Source organism: Mirounga leonina, unplaced genomic scaffold, assembly GCF_011800145.1.
Source record: "Mirounga leonina isolate KUSES-001 unplaced genomic scaffold, KU_Mleo_1.0 Mir_200, whole genome shotgun sequence".
Lineage (NCBI taxonomy): Eukaryota > Metazoa > Chordata > Mammalia > Carnivora > Phocidae > Mirounga > Mirounga leonina.
The window spans coordinates 14,196,699-14,221,082 of NW_023270503.1; the positions used below are offsets into that span (position 1 = coordinate 14,196,699).

At 39.2% G+C, this 24,384-nt stretch overlaps 1 protein-coding gene across 1 annotated transcript; it reads right to left on the reverse strand.

The window, feature by feature from the left end:
- Nucleotides 1–926: 926 nt before the first annotated feature.
- On the reverse strand, nucleotides 927–22,333 carry PPM1E (protein phosphatase, Mg2+/Mn2+ dependent 1E). Its single transcript, XM_035026732.1, has 6 exons — nucleotides 21,857–22,333; nucleotides 14,236–14,435; nucleotides 10,392–10,580; nucleotides 7,891–8,034; nucleotides 7,555–7,648; nucleotides 927–2,145 (listed from the first exon to the last, which is right to left on the reverse strand). The coding sequence occupies exons 1-6, from the start codon at nucleotides 22,020–22,022 to the stop codon at nucleotides 1,091–1,093; spliced, it is 1,848 nt and encodes a 615-aa protein (XP_034882623.1). The 5' UTR covers nucleotides 22,023–22,333; the 3' UTR covers nucleotides 927–1,090.
- Nucleotides 22,334–24,384: the final 2,051 nt, after the last annotated feature.

A 24,384-nucleotide genomic window follows, 5' to 3' on the forward strand; every position in this document is an offset into this window, starting at 1 on the left:
ACCTCAGGCTCTGTTTACCTGCCTTCTCCTTTGCACTTGGCCTCGGGGCTCACTTTAGGCAGTACTTTCAACCTCTTTCACACCAGGTATTTCATTCCCTTGGGGGAAACAATTTTAGAGAAGTTAAAACCAATATTTTTCATTCTCCAAAGCCACTTTTTATTTTGTAGTAGTATATGCCTTTGCTGTCTGTGAACTTAAGAAAAAAAAAAAAGGCAGAAAAAATAGAAATACTATTTTGAGTTTTCTTTTTTAAATGGCAGCTTGATTCTAGTATATTTGTACCTAACATCATCTCCATTAGACCAGTTTTATTCCTGAGATGAAGGTACGGTGAAAACATCATAGCATCATAGGTTAAAACCAGTTGACAGCGGTCTTCTAAAATGACAAATAATAAAAATCCCACCAAAAGCACCATAACAGGTTATGAAACTCCCAAATAGCTACACAGCCCTAGGAAGTACTTTTTAATTCAGAAAATTTTTATCTTTTATGTTACAGGAAAAAAAATCAGTAAATCTTTTTGACTATATACCACTTCACAAGTCAGAAAACATGACACTTTTATGCTAGTTTTCTACTTTCGTTGTAACCAATTTAAACCCATATGGCTTTTAGTCTTTTACCAACTGAAAAAAGAGGGGAGGGTTTCCCTCGTAGTCCCCAGTCTTTTGAGGAACATCCCCCAACTACATCTGATTCTGCTTTAAGTTTTCCATAGATAATATTAGGCACATCAAACCAGATTTCACCTGCATTGAGATTTCAACACTAGATACCCTGACTAAAATAACTCACAAACTTCCACTAGGGATGTGAAGGGGTAGTAAAGTGGGGGTCGTTTGTAGGTGTGGAGACACATCACAGGGACTAGTTGTATAATTTTGCTAGTGAAACCGCCAATACTTTTGTTTTAGATTGAAAACACTACTTTGAGTTTCCTAGAGATCTATTTACATTTAAGAATTGAGCCATCCATGGTTTCATAATGAAGCACATATATTTCAGAAATGTCTACCTTGTTTCTACTCTGATAGTGGTGTTTTTATTGGGGGAGAGCTAGCTAGCCTACTTTAAAGAGGAAGTTTTATATTTTGTAGCTCCAGGGAAGGCCTGGATCTGCAATATCATTACTCTTTCTGAGCTTCCTCATGTTTGCACTATATCCTTTCCAAATATTTTGCCTCCATGGCAGAAAACTTCTGAACAACCTAGTTCTCTTCCCACTTCGAGTAAGTGAGGATAGACTAGTGCCTATTTTTTGGGAAGGCTCTTGAGCAGACATAAATGAATACAACTTTGGATTAAACCTGAATCCGTGCCGTCTCTTTGAATAACGATAGCGTAAATGAGACAATCTGGAAACTCTCTTTCCCAGGAATTTGAACTGTTCATCTTCCAACCTAGGACAGACAGGAGACAAGCTCTCCATTCTGTATATCTGCTGCCCTGTTGAACCCAAATTAAAAGAGGGAAACTCTCCAGCACCACTCTGTTCAGGCAATGATGATTGAACTGATTTTTTCTCCATTATTAGCTCATTAATAGAATTTGCTTTCTTTGGTGCACCAGGACCAAACATCTCATTTGGTGGCAAAAACTGGGCACTGTGAGGTTTGCTTGCTTCTATTTGTGTGAGATCTAGGTAGCCCGGGTCTTCCAGCACGTTGATTTGGGACCCTGGGCTCAGGCTAGTTCTATCAGTGAATGAATCCACACGCCCATCATAGCCTAGATCGGCTGGTGCTGAGCACTGGTGCTGAGGCCAAGGGCGTTTGCACTCGCCATGATTCTCCTTATCATCCCCACCATCTTCTTGCCCTCCTTGAAAAGAGTTCTCTGTCCAATCTGATTCCTCACTAACATTTACAGCTTTGTTCATGTCCCTCAGGAATACCACAATAACAGTGATGTTATCACTTGACCCAGCATCACGAGCTGATGCAACTAATTTGTGGGCGACCATGCTACTGTCTCCGTTATTCTCCTTCAGGTGGTCAGATACGACTTTGACCGCCTCATCGGGATTCACGGTGTCATAGAAGCCATCACAGGCCAGAATGAGGTAGTCTTCAGTTCCATCCAAAACAGTCGAGGCAGAATCTGCATCCCCGCAGATATATGGCTTATGTTCAGCGTCTCCTGTGGGAATTAGAAAGGAAGTCAGATTTTGGTTTACGTTGCATGTAGGAATGTTTATGGCCAATGCTGTGACTGATCACAATTTACTGGATTGTGATCTGAATTTACTGGGAAGAATTTATAAACTAGTTTCAGATAAAATACTTGAATTCTTTGTTAATCAGATGCTGCTCACTCCTTACTTAGTTAAATAATTGCCATTCACTGGGCTTAATTTCTCACTAGCTTACACTCAATCTTGTGCCTCTAGCTATGATTTAGGCTTAGCTGAGCATGGCAACAAATGTCAAATCTAAGCTTTTTGCTGCATTGAAAAATTCAGTGTTACATAGAAAAATTTTGTTGGTTAACAGATCTACTTTTTTTTACTAGTAAAGTTTAATTTAATTGAGATTTGAGAACAAGTCCACATTGAAAAACAAACCAAAGTTGTGGTCATTCTCTTCATTAAATACTTAATTTTCTGTCCTTGTTTTCAAATTAATAGCTTTATGCTGCTAGCACAGAGAAAGGTTTGAGTTACAAGGGATTTTTAAAAATCAAGTCCAGCTCCCCTCAAGCCAGGGAAAGTCATCCCAAGATTCAGACACGAGAACTAGAATGTTAGTCTCTTGGTTCCCAATCCAGTTTGCTTTCTACTTTTTAATGCCGCTTTACTTGTAACTTCTAGAGAACTGGAAAATGTATGGCCACATTTCTCTCCTCTTCAGGGACTACCATATTCTTGCTGTCTTCATTTGTCTCTGATCGAACCCCCACCGTCTTTATTGCTGTTGTTCATTCTCCACTTGTGAACAACTGTGAGAACCCCCAAGGCCCTCCTTTGTTTAGTTCATGCACTCTTAGAATGACATTTGAGCTGGGTCTTGAAGGATAAGTTAGTTATCACCAGGCAGAGAAGGGCTGGCCCTCGGTTGAAGGAATTAGCATAAGCAAGGCACAGAGGCAACTGTTAAGCAGTGATGTGTAGCTATATATGGGGTGCTTGGAGTGGAGATAGAAACCTAGCCTAGTGTGGGCCCAAGGTCTCACCAGTCTATCACCAGACTATGGAGAAAATTAATCACCTGCAATGCATTCTGGATCTTTCAGATCTGGAGCACTTCCCGATCCATTCACTGTACATTCATTGTTTTTCTCTGGGTACTTGGAGAGAGCCTAGCCAAAGGGTCCCTAGCCTATTTAGTAACCATATAGCTTATTAATACAACAAGGGATGCTCATTTACTACTACTTTACATAGAAAACAGTATTGAGCAATAATTCCTAGATTAGGATACCATAATTGGGAAACAGTAGTTAAAATTTATAAAATGTTTTATCATTTGTAAAGTAACGACATACGGCTTAATGGTTAAGGATGCCAGCACTGGAGTCAGACTGCCTGGATCCAAATCCTAGCATTTGTTACTTGCAGACCCTCATCAGTTACTGTCCTCTCTACAGTACTAAAACTGCTTTTGGACTAGGGGATGATAAAATGAAGATAATTATACATAAGTTATCTGGCTCTGTCATCACCTGTTCTGGGTTCTCTCCTACCCACATAAAGTTCTCTCCAACACTTCCCATCCCTGTTTAATCCTCCAATAGGCCCAGAAAACTCAATAGGCACCCCAGAGACAACTGCTACAACTGGTGTGGGACACACTGAACAACAAGATACTAGATAAGAAACTAGTCTTTTTCATACAGTTGCCAGAACCATCTTCCCTCAAACATGGTTTTGATTCCATCAATTTCATACTTGAGCTCTCACAGGCTACTGGGAGGCATCAGTCAAAACTTTCAATCATGAGATTCAGTGTTCTCCACCAGTCAGTCCGCTTTACTAAATTTCCCCATCCCCTACTCCACCTATTATCATCATCATTATTATTTTCTGAATTCTAGCTCTAAAAATAAATGTGATCTGAGTCATACTGTTCCCAAAAATCTTGTTTTAGTGCTTCAATTAAAAGGCTACTGCAACTGTTAGTTTGGAACAGAACATACAAAGATTTGCACAGGGAAAATGCTGCCAAAATTCTGGCTTTTCACCTGCTCTACTGTTGGATGTCAAATTCATGACATTTCGCCCCCAAATTTGGTAGGAGGGCATGATTATCCATTTCATGGTGAAAATGGCAACATCCTTTTATCTTCAACCTTCTCTCTCCATATGCTAGGAAACGTATCATGCCTCCCTGTCAACTTTGGATCATAAATCTGAAGGGCTCATGAGGAAAAACAGTTGAAAAGCTTTTCATTTTGAAAGCATTAAGTGTCACTTAATTTCTATGTAGAGTTGAACTCTGCTCAGGAGTCCTTTTTCTTGTCCCTGTTTAGCCCCCGATTTTATTCTCACATTCTTCACCTCTCTCTTCCAATTAAGCTTCTGGATTTTGGTAGATGGCCTAATTTCCCACTTCAAAGAAAATTAAGTTTATCAGGCCTGAATTCCCTCCTCAGTTTCTACCCCCGCCCCCGGCCCTTTTGTTTTCATCAAGAGACTCACCGCATCAGCTACCATTGTGTCAGGAGGAGAGGTCTCCACTTCCTCCTCAAAGCTCACCTGTGCTCTGGGACCTGCCTCTCTAGGACTCTGGCTTCTGTCACTCTCATCTTCAATTTCTCTTCTACTTGCTCTTGTCTTCTATCCTACAAACATACTCTGATCTAAACTCGTTATCCTAACATCAAAAATAATAAAAGTGACCCTTTCCCAAATCAGCTTTTCCCTCAGGCCACCACACTATTTCATTTACCACTAAATTGCCCAAGAAACTAAATCTATACATGTTCTTTTGTGTTGTTACTCATTTTCTGTCACCTGATTTTCTGGGGTTTTTCCCATCTACTCATCCAAAACATATCTCTCATATATTACCAATTAGTTACGGTTTTCAAAATTCCATGTCTTTTTTTAACCCACGTCTCACTTGACCTAGGTCTCCTAGCACTTGACCCTGTGACCACTTACTCTAGAAACCCTCTTCTAGTATCTTTGATAGCCCACTTGTATATCTCTGATCCCTTCTTGATTTTCTTCACTGGCTCCTTCACTTAATAATGCACTAATCATTTTGTGCTAAAACTGCCAGGCAGGGCTCTAAGTATGGTGCATGTATTATACCATTTAATACAAAAACTCCATGAGCCATTTAATGTTACTATTCTTACTTTACCAAGGAACAGAGAGACACAAAGAAATTAATTTCCCAAGGCCCACAGCTTGTAAAGTGATAGAGCCACACAAACCTAGAGGCATGACTTCATTGTGTATTTCTACCGTAAGTAATGAGTCTCATCCTTGGTCTCTCATCACACTACATATTTTTCCTGGGCAATACTGTCCGAACCTATAATTTCAACTACTATATATAATATCACTTCACAGATTGCTAATATTATTGCCAAAATGGGATGAGTTCCCACATCTCTTATCTGCAATTCAGAATTCTGCTCAGCTCCAGATCTGTATTTCCAGCTGCATATCAGTTCTCTCCTAAAATATCACACAGGTATCTAGAATATAAAATATGTCCAAAATGAACTCATTATCTGCCCTCCTCCCCACCCCACAAACTGCTGCTGCTTTTTTACAAATGCTTTATCATCTTCTCAGTCACATAAGTCAAAAACCTGGAAATCAGCTTTCCTCTGCCCCCAGAAACTGTCACTGCTGTCTGATCAATTTATACATCCTCTGTATCCCTTTTGAGCTGCCCTCATCTCTGTAACAGACTATATCAACAGCCCCTGAATGATCTCACCTAGGCTTTCTACTCTAGTCTGTCTTCTGTACCATCATCACAATTACGTTATAAGTCTGAATCATGTGGCCTCTCGGCTTATTCACCTACTTAGCCTGGCTATATAAGCCCCTTCACAGTCTGGCGCCACACTTACTTTGATCACTCCGACCCTCTGCCCTCGCCTCTTGTACATGCTACTGTTCCTAAAACATGGCGTGCCTTTTCAGATGCCCATGTATTTATACCCTCCTCCCCCTGGAATTTCCTCCCCTACACACTATCCTCCACATCCAACCTAAAAGTCACTTTCTCTATGGAGTCTGCCGCATTCTCTCTTAGACGTCTCTTATTCAAGGACATTCTCCCCTTGCTTTTAGTTTCCCCTTGTGTTATATTTTTAGAAGCAAGAAAAGGCAAGTATTCTCTAGTAAAGTTGGTTCTATGATAAGCATTAAATATACTTTTCGATACTCTGACAAAGACCGTAAGATCAAGAGGAATCGTCAGAAATAATTCTACATGGGGGTGTGTTTCAGAAATGAGAAATTTCACCTCTGGAGTTATATTCCAGAGTTCCTAATAACTCTCTCAGTCTGAGATAAAAACTAACCCTCATTTTTTCAGAAGCACTTGCAGGATCTTTCAGCTTTTGCTTTCTCTCTCAGCCTTCTGCTACTCACATTTGGGCCACTTCACAGCTTGCTAGCACCTTCCCAAAGAGTGGGAGGAACTCCTATCACTGGTGAAACTGAATCAATCCTTTGAGATTTTGTTAATGTTCTGGAATATTTTGGTAACAATAAGCAAAATTGGGGGATTACATGTGAATTCCATTTATCCGTATTATTCCTATGTCAAATTACTTCATTTAATTTCTTTAGGAGGCAGGAATGAAGAACTGTAGTATGCATGCATATCACCCATAAAGATACACACACACGGATTTATTCTTTTTAAAAAACCAGAAATGAAGCTAAGCCACAAAGCCTAAAATATAATAAACCCAGGTGCCAAAGCGAAACAAAAATAGAAACAGGACTATCTTTGAACTTACACCCTTGCATTTTGTCCAATCAGCTCAGCTATTTACTCTCTAAGTTTTAGACAGTTACACTGACTTTCCCTTCTCTTGAAAAATTTAGGTCCCAGGGAGGCAGATTCTTTGAAACCCTAGGGTTATCTGGCAAATCACTATATTCCACATAAAAAAAAAAATTGTTTTCATCTAAAAAGTACAATGTTTATGTCATTTTATAATTCAGTGAAAACAAAGATATAAGCAAGGTAAAATATAGGGAGGGGAGCCTTCCATTCTCTTGAAAATACTAAGTTAAGTTAAATATGATCCAAAATGGAATGAAATGAGGATCACTGTAGTTTTAAGCAGATTTGTGTCCCAAAGATTAAAGGCTTCCATTAAAAAAAAAAAAAAAACAAACTAGTAAGCTCTGCATTTCTTAATATAGTTCCCTTTCAATAATGGAATTTAAGTATATAAATGAATAGGTTAATTAAATAAAAGAGGCATTATCTAATTGTTACTTTAAACAATAATAAGCACTCTGATAATATAAATTACCATCTCAGGTTCCCTTAATGTAGCAGAATTAATATGAGACAATGAGCTAGAAGAGGACAGTTTGGAGAAACAAAAAGGAATGGTTTTTCCTACCAATAGCTCGGGAGACCGACAGACTTCCATTCACCCTCCAGGCACCAAACCAGACTACACAACCTCCAAGAGCCTCAATTCGCTGCTTTTCATCCTAAACAGCAATGCAATAGAAAGAAGCAAATAATTGGATTCAGGATTTATTTGTCTACCTTAACAGTAAACAACAGATAGAATACTCATCAGCTTCCAGGAAAGGTTCTCTTTATTCCTCCTCTGTGAGGTGGGCATGGTTGCTCAGATAACAGTGGTAATCAGAATAAGCAAGTGAATCTTAACTACTAGCTAGAAACCCGCCTCTGTGGCACGTGCCCTCCCAGAACGGAGCACACTTACCTCCCTGTCTGGTTTGTGTGGCTTCATTAGCTCAACCGCTTGCCCTTTTCTCACAAGCATGACCTGGGAATCCCCAACCCAGGCCACATGGAGCATGTTCCCTCTGATGAAAGTCACCACTCCTGTGGTCCCACATCTTAAACTCTGAAAGTAATTAAATAAAACTAGAGTCAGTAAAAATAAACAGACTTCAAATTCTCATTGAGAAGCAATTTATAGTTAACACAGACTTTTCGTTGGGGTCTAGACTATTAGTAACTCGATTTCACAACAAACAGCAATTCCTATTTCTCTGCATTTTTATGTGCATGGATGTATGTGTACACACATAGATCCATGTTACCTATGATATGCAAGGCAGGGATGATTATTCATTTCATTTTATGTACAAATAAGAAAACTGTGGCAGGTTATGTGACCTTTCCAAGAGCGGGTAACTCATTAGTACACAAAACAGAACTGAAATTCTTTTTCCTCCCAGTCCAGCATTCAATCCACTACAGCAGTCCTTAAAGATTTCCATGTTCTGGTCTCTGTTTTGTCACTGACCTAGAGTATGGACAAGGGGAAGGTCCTAGCATTACAAAGGATCTGATAGGTACACAACAAATGCTCCCACACTCTTGAGTCTTAAGATAGGAGCCAAGAGATAACATATATTTCCTGGCATGCTAAGTTGCTTATACTTAAAAAAAAAAAATCACCTACAATAATTTTAGGGGCCTCTGCTTTTGGAACACTGCATAAAGAACAGCCTGGAGCTTCACTGCAGTAGCTCAGTAGCAGTGTACTTCATGCTCCTGATACTACTACATTCAGTGACATCCCCATTTGACATGAGTCACCACCAAATAAGCATGACTTTCTGTTACCAAGGACTTGTCCTAAATTAGAACCAGTGCGTCAAGGATGGTAAAAGGCCCCTTGTATCCAATGAGAAAAACAACTTCTCATTTTTCCTATATAGGGAAAGTTTGTTATAAATCCTCACCCACCAATAAAATGTCTTCCCACCCAGAATGTTCAAAGCCTCAGCCCCCTGGAACACATGACAAAGACACTCGAGTGCACATGCCCTGCAGAGAACAGGAGGCACGGCTGCTTCACAACAGGAATAGCTCCTTTCTTCCCAGCAGTTAGCAGCACATGGGAGCAGAAGAAGGAAAAAAGTGCTGAGACAAACCTAAATTATTCAAAAGAACTATTGGCAAGACTGAGAGACACTAGGATCACTGGCAAAGTAAATGAGGTGAACATGGTCAGAGAAAAAAGCCATAATTTTGAGGACACAGAGGAAAAAAGGATAGAACAGAAGAAGACAAAGTGATTCTCTTAGTTTCCTGTGATCTTACAGGTCACCTCTCGGGCCAGGCCTTGGCCTTAGTCAAAATGACGACAGCCAGTAGCTCCAAGGTAGGCAGAACTGAGCAGTGCCAACCCTCAAGACTCCGGGACAGTCTGAGGTCAACAACTGTATTGTTTTCTAGCCCCACCTCTGGAGGTAGACCCTAGTGGTCACTGTTGTTGGATTTGCATACTAAACTAAACCTGGGGTAAAGGTGGGGAAACACAGAACATTTTCCTTGCTTAATACCAAATAGTTCTGAATTACTGTTTCACTGATTCCAAGCACCACTACCGATGTGTAGCATAACAATGAAATCAAAGAAATGGATTAAATGATGACCCTGCTCTTTCCAAGTCCTTTCCAAAACAGTTAATGTTTAATTCATAGGGCAGGAGTCTTATTTTTTATATGTATAATGATTCTGTAATTACTTTTAAAAATTAAAAATTATCTTGCTATTGGCCCCCAGTTAAAAATGAATATAGAGTACTGTAGTTAATCATATACCAATGCCCAGAATGATAATTAGATTAAAATTTTTACTTTTAGATCTTAATATAGAGCCCCTGTCATTCATTCAGAGTAAAAACCTTAGGTCTGATTAACCTTAAGAAATTAGGACATGAGCTCTGACTTTTCTTCCTGTAAAATCAGTTCAAGAATCATCTAAGGATTCGCTCTCCAAGCAACTTTTCCCTCAAGAGATACACAGTAAAACACTGCCAACCCACTTAGACCCAAACGTATGGGAGTAATCCAACTTCTGTTTCCTTTTTAGTCCATTGTTTTAATCACTGTATCCAGATTTTGTCAGCAAAAGTCTGCTTAGAGAGATGGTCCTCGTGTGAAGCTGACAGGCACTGGTAAATAAGAAAGCTAAAACTCACCTGCCAAATCCAGCAATGGACTGGCTTTCTAGAAAATTATAACTTTGGAGTTTCTCTACAGCACATCACATCACCCCACTAAAACCCTTAAGATGGAATTAGAACTACAAGAGAATCCAATATTGTGGGTCAAGAATACAGCTTGAAAGAACTTTAAATAATAACGCCTGCCCCAAAAGAGAAAACCCAAAATAGCCCATGAACCATGGACCAAGTTGAGCTTAGCTAGTGTATTCATGGCTGGAATTTATGAGGAAATGGCATACCTCCCTGGCTGCTTTCTGCACAAACCGCTCATCAGTGACCCGGAAGGCCCGGCACAGGGCCTCAGCAGGATCATGGGGGAACATCTCCTGGCGGACTAAATTAACGTGCAGGTGAATGGAGGCATAAATGGCAGCATCCACTCCCCCATGGCCATCAAAGACTGCAAAGTAGGCTTGTTCTTCCTGGTCCTGTCGATAGAAAAACAAACGGTTAAGGAAGTGAGGTACAGCATGACTCAAAGGAACCAATCCATTGTACTGATGATGCCCATTCTCCTCCTCCACTGCACTTGTCACCTAGACAATGAGACTAAATGTTTCTCTTTTTTGACATGCCTGATCAACTGCTAAAATACCTGCAGCACTGGGGTATCTGTGTTTACACACACAACACTGGGACACATCGTGGCCAATTAGCTCAGGCTGAAGTGCCCTCAGTGAAAGTCGCCGTCTTGTACCATGGAAACCGCCCACATGCAGTTGCATCAAAACTGCTGTTACAAGTTGTGGGAAGGGGGAGGGAAGAGAAAGTATGAGGAGGAATTGAGCAAAAGCTGTTCTGGATTGAGTGCTTTTTTCAAAATGAAAGTATTCTAATAAAATTAGAAACTGAGAGCAATAGGAGATAACTGGCCTTCAGCACAAGACCAATTATGTTAGGTTGTTTAAAATACAGAGATAACGAAAGCATACACATACTTCTAAGCTGTAGTATGTTCTTCATAAATCATAGTCACATTGAATACTCACCATAAATAACAGAGTCTCTAAACTGGTCAGCCAAACTTAAAGCAAATCAGATATCCAAATGCCCCGTAACCATTTTGCCTTGTCCCCTAACCAAGATTTAGCTTCACCCTTCCTGGCCCACCCACTGCTTGAAACACTAAGGCAACTGCCAGAAGAGGATCTGTCTTGACAAAGGAAGCCTAATCACAATACTACATTTAAACCATTAAGTAGTTTGCTGCTTTATCTTCAACTCCAGTGTGTACATCTCAGATCTAGCTTACTTAGGAGATCTGTAGCTCACTGAACTCACTTGAGTCCTGGACTCCCTTAGGCAACAGTATGTAATCATTTTCATGTGCAAGCTTTGACTTGATCGGTGGGCTCTAGGAGTTCAGATGAGTCTAGGCCCTGTCACTCAAAGGAAATCAAATATACAAAGTAAATCATATAATTTTCTTGTGCTTTTTCTCTCATCTCTTAGGTACGGATTTGGAGGAACTACTAAAACAACAGGTATTATCTGTGTTTTGAAAAAATTATTTTTAGGCACGCCTGGGTGGCTCAGTTGGTTAAGTATTGACTCTTGATTTGGCTCAGGTCATGATCTCAGGGTCTTGGGATCAAACCCCGTCTCGGGCTCTGTACTCAGCACAGTGTCTGCTTGTTCCTCTCCCCCTGCTCCTCTCTGTCTCTCTCTCTCAAATAAATAAAATCTTTAAAAAAAAAATTTTTTTTTTTTAAAGATTTTATTTATTCATTTGCCAGAGAAAGGGAGAGAGAATACAAGCAGGGGGAAGCGGCAGGCAGAGGGAGAAGAAGCAGGCTCCCCACGGACTGGGGAGCCCAGTGTGGGACTCGATACCAGGACCCTGGGATCATGACCCAAGCTGAAGGCAGACATCCAACCAACTAAGCCACGCAGGCGTCCCAGAAAAAAATTCTTTTTAAAGGGTGTACTAAGTACCAAATATAAATGTCCATAGAGTAAAAACACCCAAATATTATGAAATCAACATCTAATACAGACATTACAACTAGTTAATAATTAATACCATCTATAATGCCATTGAAAATTGACTGATTAAACAGAACTATCTTGAAAAAAAGTCCTGATATGTAGAATTTCTACCTATACTATATACTAAAGCAGTACTCATTTTTAAACAACTCAGTTGTCAGGATAAAGGTAAAATTGAAAAATAGCATATCCAAGCAGTTTTTAAATGATGAGTGTAGCTGATGTGGGATCATCACAAAGAAGGAGGGGACAATAATACCTTTTTGAGGCCATGAGAGTATAACTTTAAACAATGTGAGATTGATGGGGAGATTCTTAAACAATATAGCATCCAAAGAAACAGAAGACAGCCAAGTGGATCTCTTAAAAAAATTAGTATACCTTTTTAAATAAAAAGTTTTCCCTGTTATAAAGATGATATATTGTTTATCTGGACTAATAAAGAAAAAAATCTATATTATCCCACCATTCACAGATAACCAGTCTTTTTTCTATATATATAAATTTTTTAGATAAAATTAAGATTATACTATACATAAAATTTTATATCCTGCTTTTTGTCATTTATCATATCATTAGCATTTCCCCCATGTCATTAAGTATTACTCAGACATTTGAAATGGGTATGTACTATACATCTTATGAGCATATTATAGTTACTCCCTATATATGACTTTGATCATTTCTAGCTTATTATTGAAAATGTTATGTAAGACATTTATGTCAAAACATATATGTAAGAATTTCCTGCATTTGTGTCCTTATAATATAAAATTAAAAGTGAAATTACCAGATCAAAGGTGGTGAAAATACACAAGGTTATAAGTATGTGTTGCCAAATTGCCTTCAAAACCCTTTCTCTAAAGCAAGGTGTTCCCTTCTGAGTTAGGCCTTTGGGCTGATTTTGAAACAAAATGAAAACCAACCAGGTCAACAAACAGCAACAATGCCCTCAGATGGGAGTATAATCTTCAAGTGGGTGTAGTGATAGAAGGATTGTTTGTCACATTAAGGTTAACATTTAAGGTTATATTTGCATGGGCATGGTAACATTTGGAAATAAGGATATTCACATATTCTACAGATATTTGGAAACAAAGTTGGTCTATCTTTGTAACATAAGGACCAATTACTAACCTACCATCACTGCTTATCAGACCTTGACAGTTAGCTAAAATTTAAATTTAGCTGCTAAATAAAGGAAATACTGTGCTTTGTATAAATTACTACATTGTAATTTTTAAGTTATGGACTTGAATGAAGAAAAGAGGCAAGTAACAGGCAGGGGAAACATACCTACCTCTGTTGGCACTAACAGAATACAATTAATAGAAAAAGAAGAGGAAGATAACAAGAAAATGGTTATTAATCTGACAAGGCTCATATGATCCAATTTGTCAGTCACAGAGATTCATGAAATGTAATTCCATCTACTTTCCTATCTCAGAAACCAAGCTTTAAAAAAGAGAATCACTGGAAATCAGAAAACGGTCTCTGTCTTAAATTCATCCTTTTATGTTTGTGTTTTATGTTGCTTCAGCAACACAGTAATGTGGGAACTTAATAAACACTATCTAATAGTACTGTAGTTTCCTTTTAAAAAGAACAGCTTTATTGAGATATGGCAGTTTTCTTTTATGCTTCTATGTTTATAGAATAGCTCTGGAAGTTTACGCAAAAAATTGATAACTTCCCTTGCCTTCATGGAAGGGAACTGAGCATCTGAGACACAAGGATAAGAGAGAGATTTTTGTTTTCCAATCTGAACAATGTGAATGCATTACCCATTCAAATAATATAAAATTGGCGTGCCTGGCTGGCTTAGTCGGTAGAGCATGTGACTCCTGATCTCGGGGTTTGAGTTCAAGCCCCACGTTGGGTGTAGAGCTTACTTAAAAATAAATAAACCAAAAATAACACAAGTTTCTTTTCTGTTGTCTAATACAAGCAGATTTATGCCACTCTGCCTTTAGTCCTATTCCAAACCATCAGAGATGCTATTAGAGGTATATTAGAAGTTCTCCTTATAGAAAAATAAGACCATGAAGGTGTTTGTTTTTTAAATCTCATTGACTCTAGAGAAGGGCCCTTTACCTCTAGATTGAAGAGCATATTAAAGTCAGGAATGCAGACATGTTTGTCTTCCATTTTCCTGCGCATGTTTTTGATGGCATGGATTGATGTCTCATAATAAAGCTGGGGTCTCCTGCGGAGAGGGAAGTCTTTCACCCAGCTGCAGCAAATCTCGTGTAGTTTGCTGAAGACAGAACGGGCCAATTTCATTGTTTCGATCTCTGTGAAAGAAACACAGACACCCCCAGTGAAGAGCCTTGTAAAGCTGCTTTTCACTTGCCTGCTGGGTAAAGACAGAAGTAGGTCACCTTCATCAAGTTCCTCCTTAATAGAAGAAATTCCTCCTGAAGAAAAATGAAATGTTGCTTCTGAAGAGAGAAAATGACAGCCAGTCTAGTAGAAAATCATCAGCCAGCAGCTGCCACTATGATATTCTTATGTCATGAGGAGAAAACCTCTGGCCAGAGTTGAATCTACTCTTAGACTAGATTTCTTCCAACCCTCAAAGTTCTCCAACCACTGCTATCTAGTTCAGAACACTGGTTCCCTTTTGGTTGGCTGGAGAGCCATTGTGATTATCATCTGGAGATCCAAGCTCCCCCTGCTTAGAAGAATGACTGAAGGGGTGCCTGGGTGGCTCAGTCGGTTAAGCATCTGCCTTCAGCTCAGCTCATGATCCCAGGGTCCTGGGAACAAGCCCCGCATCGGGCTCCCTGCTATGCAGGAAGCCTGCTTCTCCCTCTCCCACCCCCCCACACCCCGCTTGTGTTCCCTCTCTTTGTCAAATAAATAAATTAAATCTTAAAAAAAAAAATGACTGAAATATGAACAGTAGTTATCCAGCCAACTGGGATATGAAAGGCCTATGAAAACATCATTTATTTATCAACTACAGGAATAAGAGTTTATTGTGATTACCATTTGTCTTTGTCTTTTTTTTCCTGACCTCTTCCTTTATCTCCCTCCAGTTCCCTAACTTTTCTCTCCTGTAACTGATCAGAATTTGGAACTAAATTATATTTTTCTTATTTGATGAATTTTTTAATTAAAGTTTTTGGCAATAGCTTAAATAGTTTAGCTAAAAGGTTAACAAATGAGGTAAAAGTTTTTTAAAAGTTTTAAAAGTCTCTAAGGAAAAAAGTACTTAAACTCTGTCTATAGGTGTAACCCTGGATAGAACAAAGGAGATGGCAACCAGAGGATTCTTCACCCTAGACTGTTAAGTCTACTACTTGACCTATCAAGTGGAGTAGATGAGCTGACTTTGGAGGCTGACTTGCATCTCTCAATGGATGGACAGATGTGTAAACCTTTTAGGCAACACTGAATAGTGTTGAAGAGATTGTATCTCACATCACCCCGGCTCCAGCTGTCCTCTACTCAAGTTGCGGCTATTAAATAATCAAAGGGAGATTAAGTTTTCTCAAGCCAGTATTTTAGAGATTCCTACATCTCAGGTAAAAAGATTTAGAATTCTTCAAGAATTTTTTTTTTTTTTTTTTTTTACTTTACTAAATCAGATCTAGCTTGACAGCCTGAGAAAACATGTACCAGAAAGGGCAATGGCTGCACGTGACTCCTCTGATCTAGAACACAGACCCCACAGGAGAGTGACTGTGTTCTAGAATGGCCTAGGAACTTTTCTATTCCTTTCCCTGCTGTTGCTTTAATCTGCCACTACATTTACCTGTTTTCTTATTCAAAATCCTTCCAACAATGACTACATTCAGAAAGCTTATCTCAAGGTTTTCGTCGCCTTTTTTCTCATTAACATAGTACAAGTTTGGCAAACCATGGTTTTTGGCTCTGTCCCCCCTGACGTTTTTATATAACAGAAAGTCAAGGGTATATCTGAAAGAGAAAGGAAGTTCAGAGAGCAAATACAAGCCAGTATTTTTATTGTTTTGACAAACTCCAGTCTTTATTTTTTTAAAGCACCAATTGCCGGAGACTATCTCTTTCAGCCAGCAATTACCTATTTTATCACTCCAACCCATCTGGGTTTTGTAGCAGCATAGGTGTGAGTTTGACTCAATCACAACAGAGGATTGCAAAACAGTAAGTAAATTTGGAAACATTGAGGGAGAATGGAGTGGGGGTGAAACAAATAACTGATATTAACTATCAGGTTAGTTCCCAGATTCCCAAATAATAAACCATTATATCATTCTTTGGCTGTGTATATTACTCTTACTATATAGACCTGCACTGTCCAGTAAGATTTCTTACTAGCTACATGTGGCCATTTAACTTTAAATTAATTAAAATTAAGTAAAATCTAAAATTGTTTTTGCGGGCGCCTGGGTGGCTCAGATGGTTAAGCGTCTGCCTTCGGCTCAGGTCATGATCTCAGAGTCCTGGGATCGAGTCCCACATCGGGCTCCCTGCTCCTTGGGAGCCTGCTTCTCCCTCTGCCTCTCTCTCTCTCTCTCTCTGTCTCTCATGAATAAATAAATAAAATCTTTAAAAAAATAAATAAAATTCTGTTTTGGGGTCACACTGGCTGTATTTCAAATGCTCAGTAACTACATACGGCCAGTGGCTACCATACTGGACAACGCAGGTAGAGAACATTTCCATCATTGCGCTGTCTATTGGGCAGCACTGGTTAGACAGATTAAATTGGTTAGGAGAGGCAATACCGGCTTCCTCTAATATTTAGTAAACCAGTAGATCTGTTCCTATCCCCTCCCAGTTGCTTCCTCCCTAATGTTCCCATTACACCATCTACTATAGCTCTTGCCACATTTTGTAACAATAGATAACATTTATTAAGTGTTTGTTACATCCTCTGTCTCTGGAACATTTCACAAACAAGTAAAACCATTTTTAATCACAGGTCTATCTAACTCTGACACCCATGTTCTACATTTCCCAAATTAAACTGTAGATACAGATTGTGTCTTAATTGTACTTGATTAGTCATAGTACAATACCTAGCAGATAGCAGGGGCTCATTAGATGTTTACTGAATAAATGAATATGCAAACTTATATAAATTAACTACTAAAAAATGTATGCTTTTTTATCATCTGTTCTAGAGTCTTCACTGATCGCGCCATCTATTTCTACAGTGGTGCCATTATTTTATAATTACTTTGACTTTATAACATGTTTTCATATCAGGAGGATTAGCTTTCCTACCTAATATTAATTTTAAAAGATGTTACTTGATAGTTTGACATGCTTATTTTTCCAGATGAGTTTTCTTAATTATTTTGCTGAGTTTGAGGGGGGAAATCTGTTGCCATTGTGTTTGGGATTGCCTTGAATTTATAGAGTAATTTGCAAAAAAATTGATGCCTTTTCATATTGAGTCTTACCCAGGAACAAGTTATATTGTTTCATTAATTTAAATCCTTTTTATGTTGCTCAGTAGGGATTTAACATAGGATCTGGGATCTTTTTTTTTTTTTTTTTAAGTAATCTCTATTCCCAATGTGGAGCTCAAACTCATAACCCAGAGATAGTCACATGCTCTTACAAATGAACCAGCCAGGTGCCCCAAGATCTTCATACTTCTTAATGAATTTATTCCTAGTTATTTTACTTTATTTCCTATTTTGAGTCAGAACTTTGCTTTAATGTGTTACTTGCCACATAGCAAACATTCCTGTTTCTACCAGAGACAGTTCCTTCTCTACTCTCAGACCATGTGCATCTAGGGGTAAACCATGTGGTTCAGGTCTAGCTAATTAGACAATCACATTCCTCTGGCTATACTGATTGTTCAGGAATTGGAAATAATCCAAGCTGGGCTGGTTAGAGTGAATCCTGCCATTTATGTAAGAGCAACTGAGTGAAGTTACTGTTACTTTCCTGCTTGATTTGAGCCTGGGCAGATCTAGCAGTCATCTTGCCACCACATGGAGCCTGAAAATAAAATCAGAATTAAAGAAGGGCACCTGGCTGGCTCAGTCGGTAGAGCACGTAACTCTTGATCTCAGACTCGTGGGTTTGAGCCCCATGTTGGATGTGGAGCCTACTTGAAAAAAAAAAAAAATAAGAAAGAAAGGAAGAGAGGGGAGAAGAGAAAAAGAGAAAGAAAAAACAGCTGAGATTTGGAGAAATGCCAGGTTGGGATGAATCATCTGAGGCCTTGAATCTAGCTGTGTAGCCCGTATGTTGAAGGGTAGCCAATAAATTCTGTTTTGCTAAAGCCAGTTTGAGTTGTGTTAGTGGTCACTTGCAACCAAAAAATTCTTAAGTATGCATTATGCATACATGCTAGATTTTGGTCTGAGCCAAATTTTGTCCTACAAAGTCCAAGATGTACTCATCTAGTTCTACATTATTAAGTATATTTATTAAAATAGGAATGGATAATTGAATTTTATCAAATGCTTCTTTGGGCATCTTTTGAGATTATTCTGGTGTTTTTCTTTTGACCTTAATATATAAATTATCCTAACAGACTTCCTATTATTTTGTTTTGTTTATGGTCTCAGCACAGTGCTAAGCTTATGGTAGGCCCTCAATAAATGAATGAATGAATGAACTGTTGTACTCAATATACAAATATTTTACTTAAGATTTTTTACATTGATTACTAAGACTGATTTCTCGTTTCCTTTTTTAGTTTTATTTCAGGCAAGTTTTCCTATCAGTAAATTTTCCTTCCATATGCAACTGGATAATTCATTTTATTTATTTTTTTTATTAAAGATTTTATTTATTTATTTGACAGAGACAGACACAGCGAGAGCTGGAACACAAGCAGGGGGAGTGCAAGAGGGAGAAGCAGGCTTCCCGCCAAGCAGGGAGCCCGACGCGGGGCTCGATCCCAGGACCCTGGGATCATGACCTGAGCCGAAGGCAGAAGCCCAACCGACTGAGCCACCCAGGCACCCCAGATAATTCATTTTAAAAAGCATTAGAATTGTCTATCTTTGCTCATTTGAAAATGTTCACCTGTAGAATCGCCTATTTTTTTTTTTAAGATTTTATTTATTTATTTGAAGAGAGAAACAGTGAGAGAGGGAACACAAGCAGGGGGAGTGGGAGAGGGAGAAGCAGGCTTCCCGCTGAGCAGAGAGCCCGATGTGGGGCTCCATCCCAGGACCCTGGGATCATGACCTGAGCTGAAGGCAGACGCTTAACGACTGAGCCACCCAGGCGCCCCCAGAATCACCTATTCTTTGTCCTTTTTAGAAGATAGCTCCTTGACAATCTTAATCTCTTTCTTTTCAGGTAAACTTTGTTAATTTGTATTTTTCTAGAAAATACCCAGGTTTTCAGACTTATTTACACAAAGTTTTCATAATTCTTTTAACTTCCTCTGTGTTAGTGATAATTTTCCCCTTCTTGTTTTTAATTTTTACATTGGGATATTTCAAATTGATTTTAGGTTGTCTGAACAGGAGTTATATCCGCCAAACTAAATTTGTACCAAGAGATACACAAGGTTGTTTAGCAAACACTCTGGTAGGGATGACATAAACATGAAAAGAACTTCAGGTTAAGGATTTTTTTTTTTTAAGTTTTTGGAAACAACTGAGAGTTCCACGGGGACTTGAGTGTCTTTAAACCAGTGACGGCAGGCCTTATTCAGTATGCTCATTTCCCACTCTAATGTATGGATAAACACAATCTGACCTGAAGAGATTCTCCTCAGTGCAGCTGACACTGAGGGATTTGGGTTAAATAGATTAAGGACTTGCAAAGAGTTAGAATTACAATAGATCATTCTGAATCACAGCCATGGCAGGGAGACACTACTGGGTAATCTTTTTTTTTTTTTTTTAATTTTTTATTTATTTATTTGACGGAGAGAGAGACAGCGAGAGAGGGAACACAAGCAGGGGGAGTGGGAGAGGGAGAAGCAGGCTTCCCACCAAGCAGGGAGCCTGATGCAGGGCTCGATGCGGGGCTCGATGCGGGGCTCGATGAGGGGCTCGATGCGGGGCTCGATGAGGGGCTCGATGAGGGGCTCGATGAGGGGCTTGATGTGGGGCTCGATGCGGGGCTCGATCCCAGGACCCTGGGATCATGACCTGAGCCAAAGGCAGACGCTTAACGACTGAGCCACCCAGGCGCCCCTGGGTAATCTCTTGAAAAAACAGAAAATCAGAATGACCAATGATACCACCAAAAGAAAAAAAAAACAAAAACCCGTCATTTCACTTTACTATCTTATGAGGGTTTAGTTCCAAAGCAGGCATGCAGGGCTGCACTTTAGTCTTGCTACGTTAAGTATTATCCTTCTGCAGGGAGTGTAGAACATCAGTATATAAATAATTGCTGCTTGAAATGGAAAAATAAAATTAAAAAAGGGTGTGAAAAAGAGAAAATTGTCCCAAGTAGCAATCCACCCCCTCGCAGCTGTAAATTACTCATTAGTCGTTAATGTCACTGTACTGAGCTGGAGCTGAGTCAGCCACCACCCAGGCTACAGTGAAGCAGAATTCCATCTCCCTCATCTTTTCATTACAGGGCTTTCACTTCATGCATCAGTACCAGAGGAAAGACCAATGCTTTGTAGCAGGAATTCCATCCAAGTTGACTCTGGAACAATTTGGTTCCCAAGTGAATCAATTACTCTCAGTAAAAACAAGAGGAGGAATTCCTTTCTTGCCAATTTTCTGCCAAAAATGATCTAGAAAGATAAAGTAAGAACAGATATATTTACTTTTATATCTGCCTCAAGTTCTCTGGGATCTAGTTATTCTGATTCATTAATATATGTTTTGTTCCTTATGCACCATGTTTAAAGGCAAATGCTTAAAATAGAACAAATAAAGTGAAATATTCAAATTCCTTGACAATTTTAAGCAGTAATTCCTAATTTTCCTTAGACCCTGTCAAATATGTATAAACCTAATATGTTAATAAATATGCCTTCATTAATAAATAAAGCCTCTTAGGGGCACCTGGGAGGCTCAGTCAGTTAAGCATCTGCCTTTGGCTCAGGTCATGATCCCAGGGTCCTGGGATCAAGCCCCGCATCGGGCTCCCTGCTCCTCGGGGAGCCTGCTTCTCCCTCTCCCTCTGCCTGCTGCTCCCTTTGCTTGTGCTCTCTCTCAAATAAATAAAATCTTTTAAAATAAATAAATAAATAAAGCCTCTTAGTTTGCCTGGAAAAAAGATGTACAGTGATCCATGCAATTAAATCACACATTAAATAGTTGTCATGTAGAACTCTATTTATTGGTAGAAATATAATTTAATATAATTAATGAGAAGTTTTGTTAAAACTGATTTCTTGAATTTTTATATGATTTTTTACTTGGATTCTTAAAGGTAAGCTAAATATTTTAAATAGGTCTTGCTCAAACTCTCTCCCCTCACTCACTCATCTTTTGTTGTGTCTTCACACTTCTCACTTTACTCTTTCCACTTACCTAGGCATTATTTATTGTTAATATTCTGATATTGTTATCAGAATGTATTCTGATGATATTCTGTTATGTTAATCTCTTGCTCCAATTGTCATCACATTTTCAAAATATACCTGTATTTTTTTTCCCTCCTTTTACTGACCAGTTTGAAATACATACTCGCATTTTTTTCTCTTGCTACCTCTATAAAATCAACAAGTGGGTAAACATAATTAGATTTCATATTGTGTAGACATTCTCTTTGGGTTACTACACATGAGAAGATTTTAATATTTTTAATCAAATGATGTAGGAAAGGTACTCACCCACAGTCCCTTCTGTGCCATCTGTTTCCTTTGGGAGATAATGTGCAGAAAGGTCACTCTGAAGGACTTCGTCTGCTGTGGCTCTGGCTAAAGCAGCAGCCAAAAAGGAAGGGCAATTACTGAAAGAAAAAAGGACTATTTCAGTAAGAACGAGGAAATAATACATTTAACGTTATTACTAATTATTAACATACCTGTCTCAAAACAAATTATGTCTTTAAATACTATTCAACACATATTTACTGAGTGCATATCATGTGCTACGCACTCTGCCTTTTGGCACTGGGTATATGCTGAACAACACAGACATGGCCTCTGACCCAGTAGGGCTTAAAATCTAGTTAGGGAGACAGATGATAAACAAGTAAACAAACAGGACACAACTTAAAACCGGGATAAGTTTTATAAAAGAAACAGGATACAGTGATAGAGAATAATAGAGGGGGTACCTACTTAGAATGGTCAGGAATCCATATCGTGAAGGATAAGAAAGATTCAGTTCTGTGGGGGTGGGAAGTTGGGAGAGAATATTCTAGGCAGAGCAAATAGCATGTGTACACATCCTTTCTGAGAGCTTGGTATGTGTGAGGAACTGAAAAAAGCCCAGCGAAGATGAAGTATGGTGGATAAAGAGTAAAGATGGCAGGGAATAAGGTCAGAAGAACAGGCAACTGCCAGTTATATGAACCTTTTAGATCATGGAAAGGAATTTGGATCTCAAAGTGCAGTGAAAAGTCACTGAAGGGGGCGCCTGGGTGGCTCAGTCATTAAGCGCTGCCTTCGGCTCAGGATATGGTCCCAGGGTCCTGGGATCGAGCCCCACATCAGGCTCCCTGCTCAGTGGGAAGCCTGGCTTCTCCCTCTCCCACTCCTCCTGCTTGTGTTCCCTCTCTCACTGTGTCTCTCTCTGTCAAATAAATAAATAAAATCTTAAAAAAAAAAAAGTCACTGAAGATTGTGAGCAACAGCATGCCATAACCAGACATATTAATTAAAATCTGACTTTGACTGCTATGCCAAAGGAAATCAGAAAGGGGCAAGAATGAAGGAGGGTGGCCAGTAAGGAGATTGTTGTAATCCGGGTGAGACTGAAAAAAAAGTGAGTATATTCTAAAGAAAGAAAATACAGAACTTGCTGATTATTGGAATATAGAGATAAGAGAAAAGAATTAAGGCTGAGTCCTGGATTTTGGTCTGAGCAACTAGGTGAATGGTGGCATCATTCACCTAGATGGAGAAACCAGGAAAAGAACAGGTTTGTGGAGGCAAAGGGTAAAGAAGAAAACAAGAATTAATTTTAGCATGTTAAGTTGGAAATATCTGTGAAATATCCTAATGAAGGTATCGAATGAAGTGGAAGTTATTAAATAGTGTGGAGCTCAGAGATGTTAGGAAATTTGGAAGTCATGAATGTACGGAGGATATTTAAAACTACTGAAATAGAATACATCACATAGGAAGAAATTATAAAAAGAGAATTGCCTCTTGTTTTCCAAACCCTTTCAGAATAGGAAAGTTATCTCACGCCTCACCATTGTATGCTGGGGAGTTATGGGAAGGGTGTAGTTTGCTTCTTTAATCACCACGTTTTCACATCAAGTGGAATTATATTGAAGGAGCTTTCATCAAGAAATTATACCCAAGGAATCTCACCTGCACTTGACCTCACTGAGTTCCTAAACCTCCAGCCTGAGCCTGAGGCCATTAAGGGATGGAACTTTGGGATACCTTACGGGGGGTGGGGGGCAAGGGGGTGTATTCTGTATGTGTGAAGGATGTGAATTGTGTGGCCAGAACAGACATGGCAGGGGTGCCTGGGTGGCTCAGGTAGTTAAGCAGCTGCCTTCAGCTCTGGTCATGAGCACAGGGTCCTGGGATTGAGCCCTGCAGCATTGGTCTTCCTGCTCAGTGGGGAGTCTGCTTCTCCCTTCCCCTGCCCTTGTGCTCTCACTTGTTCTCTCTCTCTCTCTCCCTCTCAAATAAATAAAATCTTTTAAAAAAATAAAATAAAGGGGCACCTGGATGGCTCAGTCGTTGAGCGTCTGCCTTCAGCTCAGGTCATGATCCCAGGGCCCTGGGATCGAGCCCCGCATCAGGCTCCCTGCTCGGCGGGAAGCCTGCTTCTCCCTCTCCCACTCCCCCCTGCTTGTGTTCCCTCTCTCGCTATGTCTCTCTCTGTCAAATGCATAAAAAATGAAATCTTTAAAAAAATAAAAATAAAAAAATAAAATAAAAATTAAAAAAGGAACAGACATGGCAGACTGTTTTTCTAAAACAGGTCACAACAATATTTCTGATAGCTGGTACAGCTGCTTTGGCAGTTCCTTAAGATTTTGAAGTTATTATATAGCCCAGCAATTCCCCTTACAGGTATATATCCAAGAGAAGTAAAAACATACATCAACACAAAACATGTGCATGAATGTTCATAGCACCATTATTCATAATAGCCAAAGAATAGAAACAACCAACTACCCATCAACTGATTATGGATCAATAAAAGCAGTATATTCATATAATGGAATATT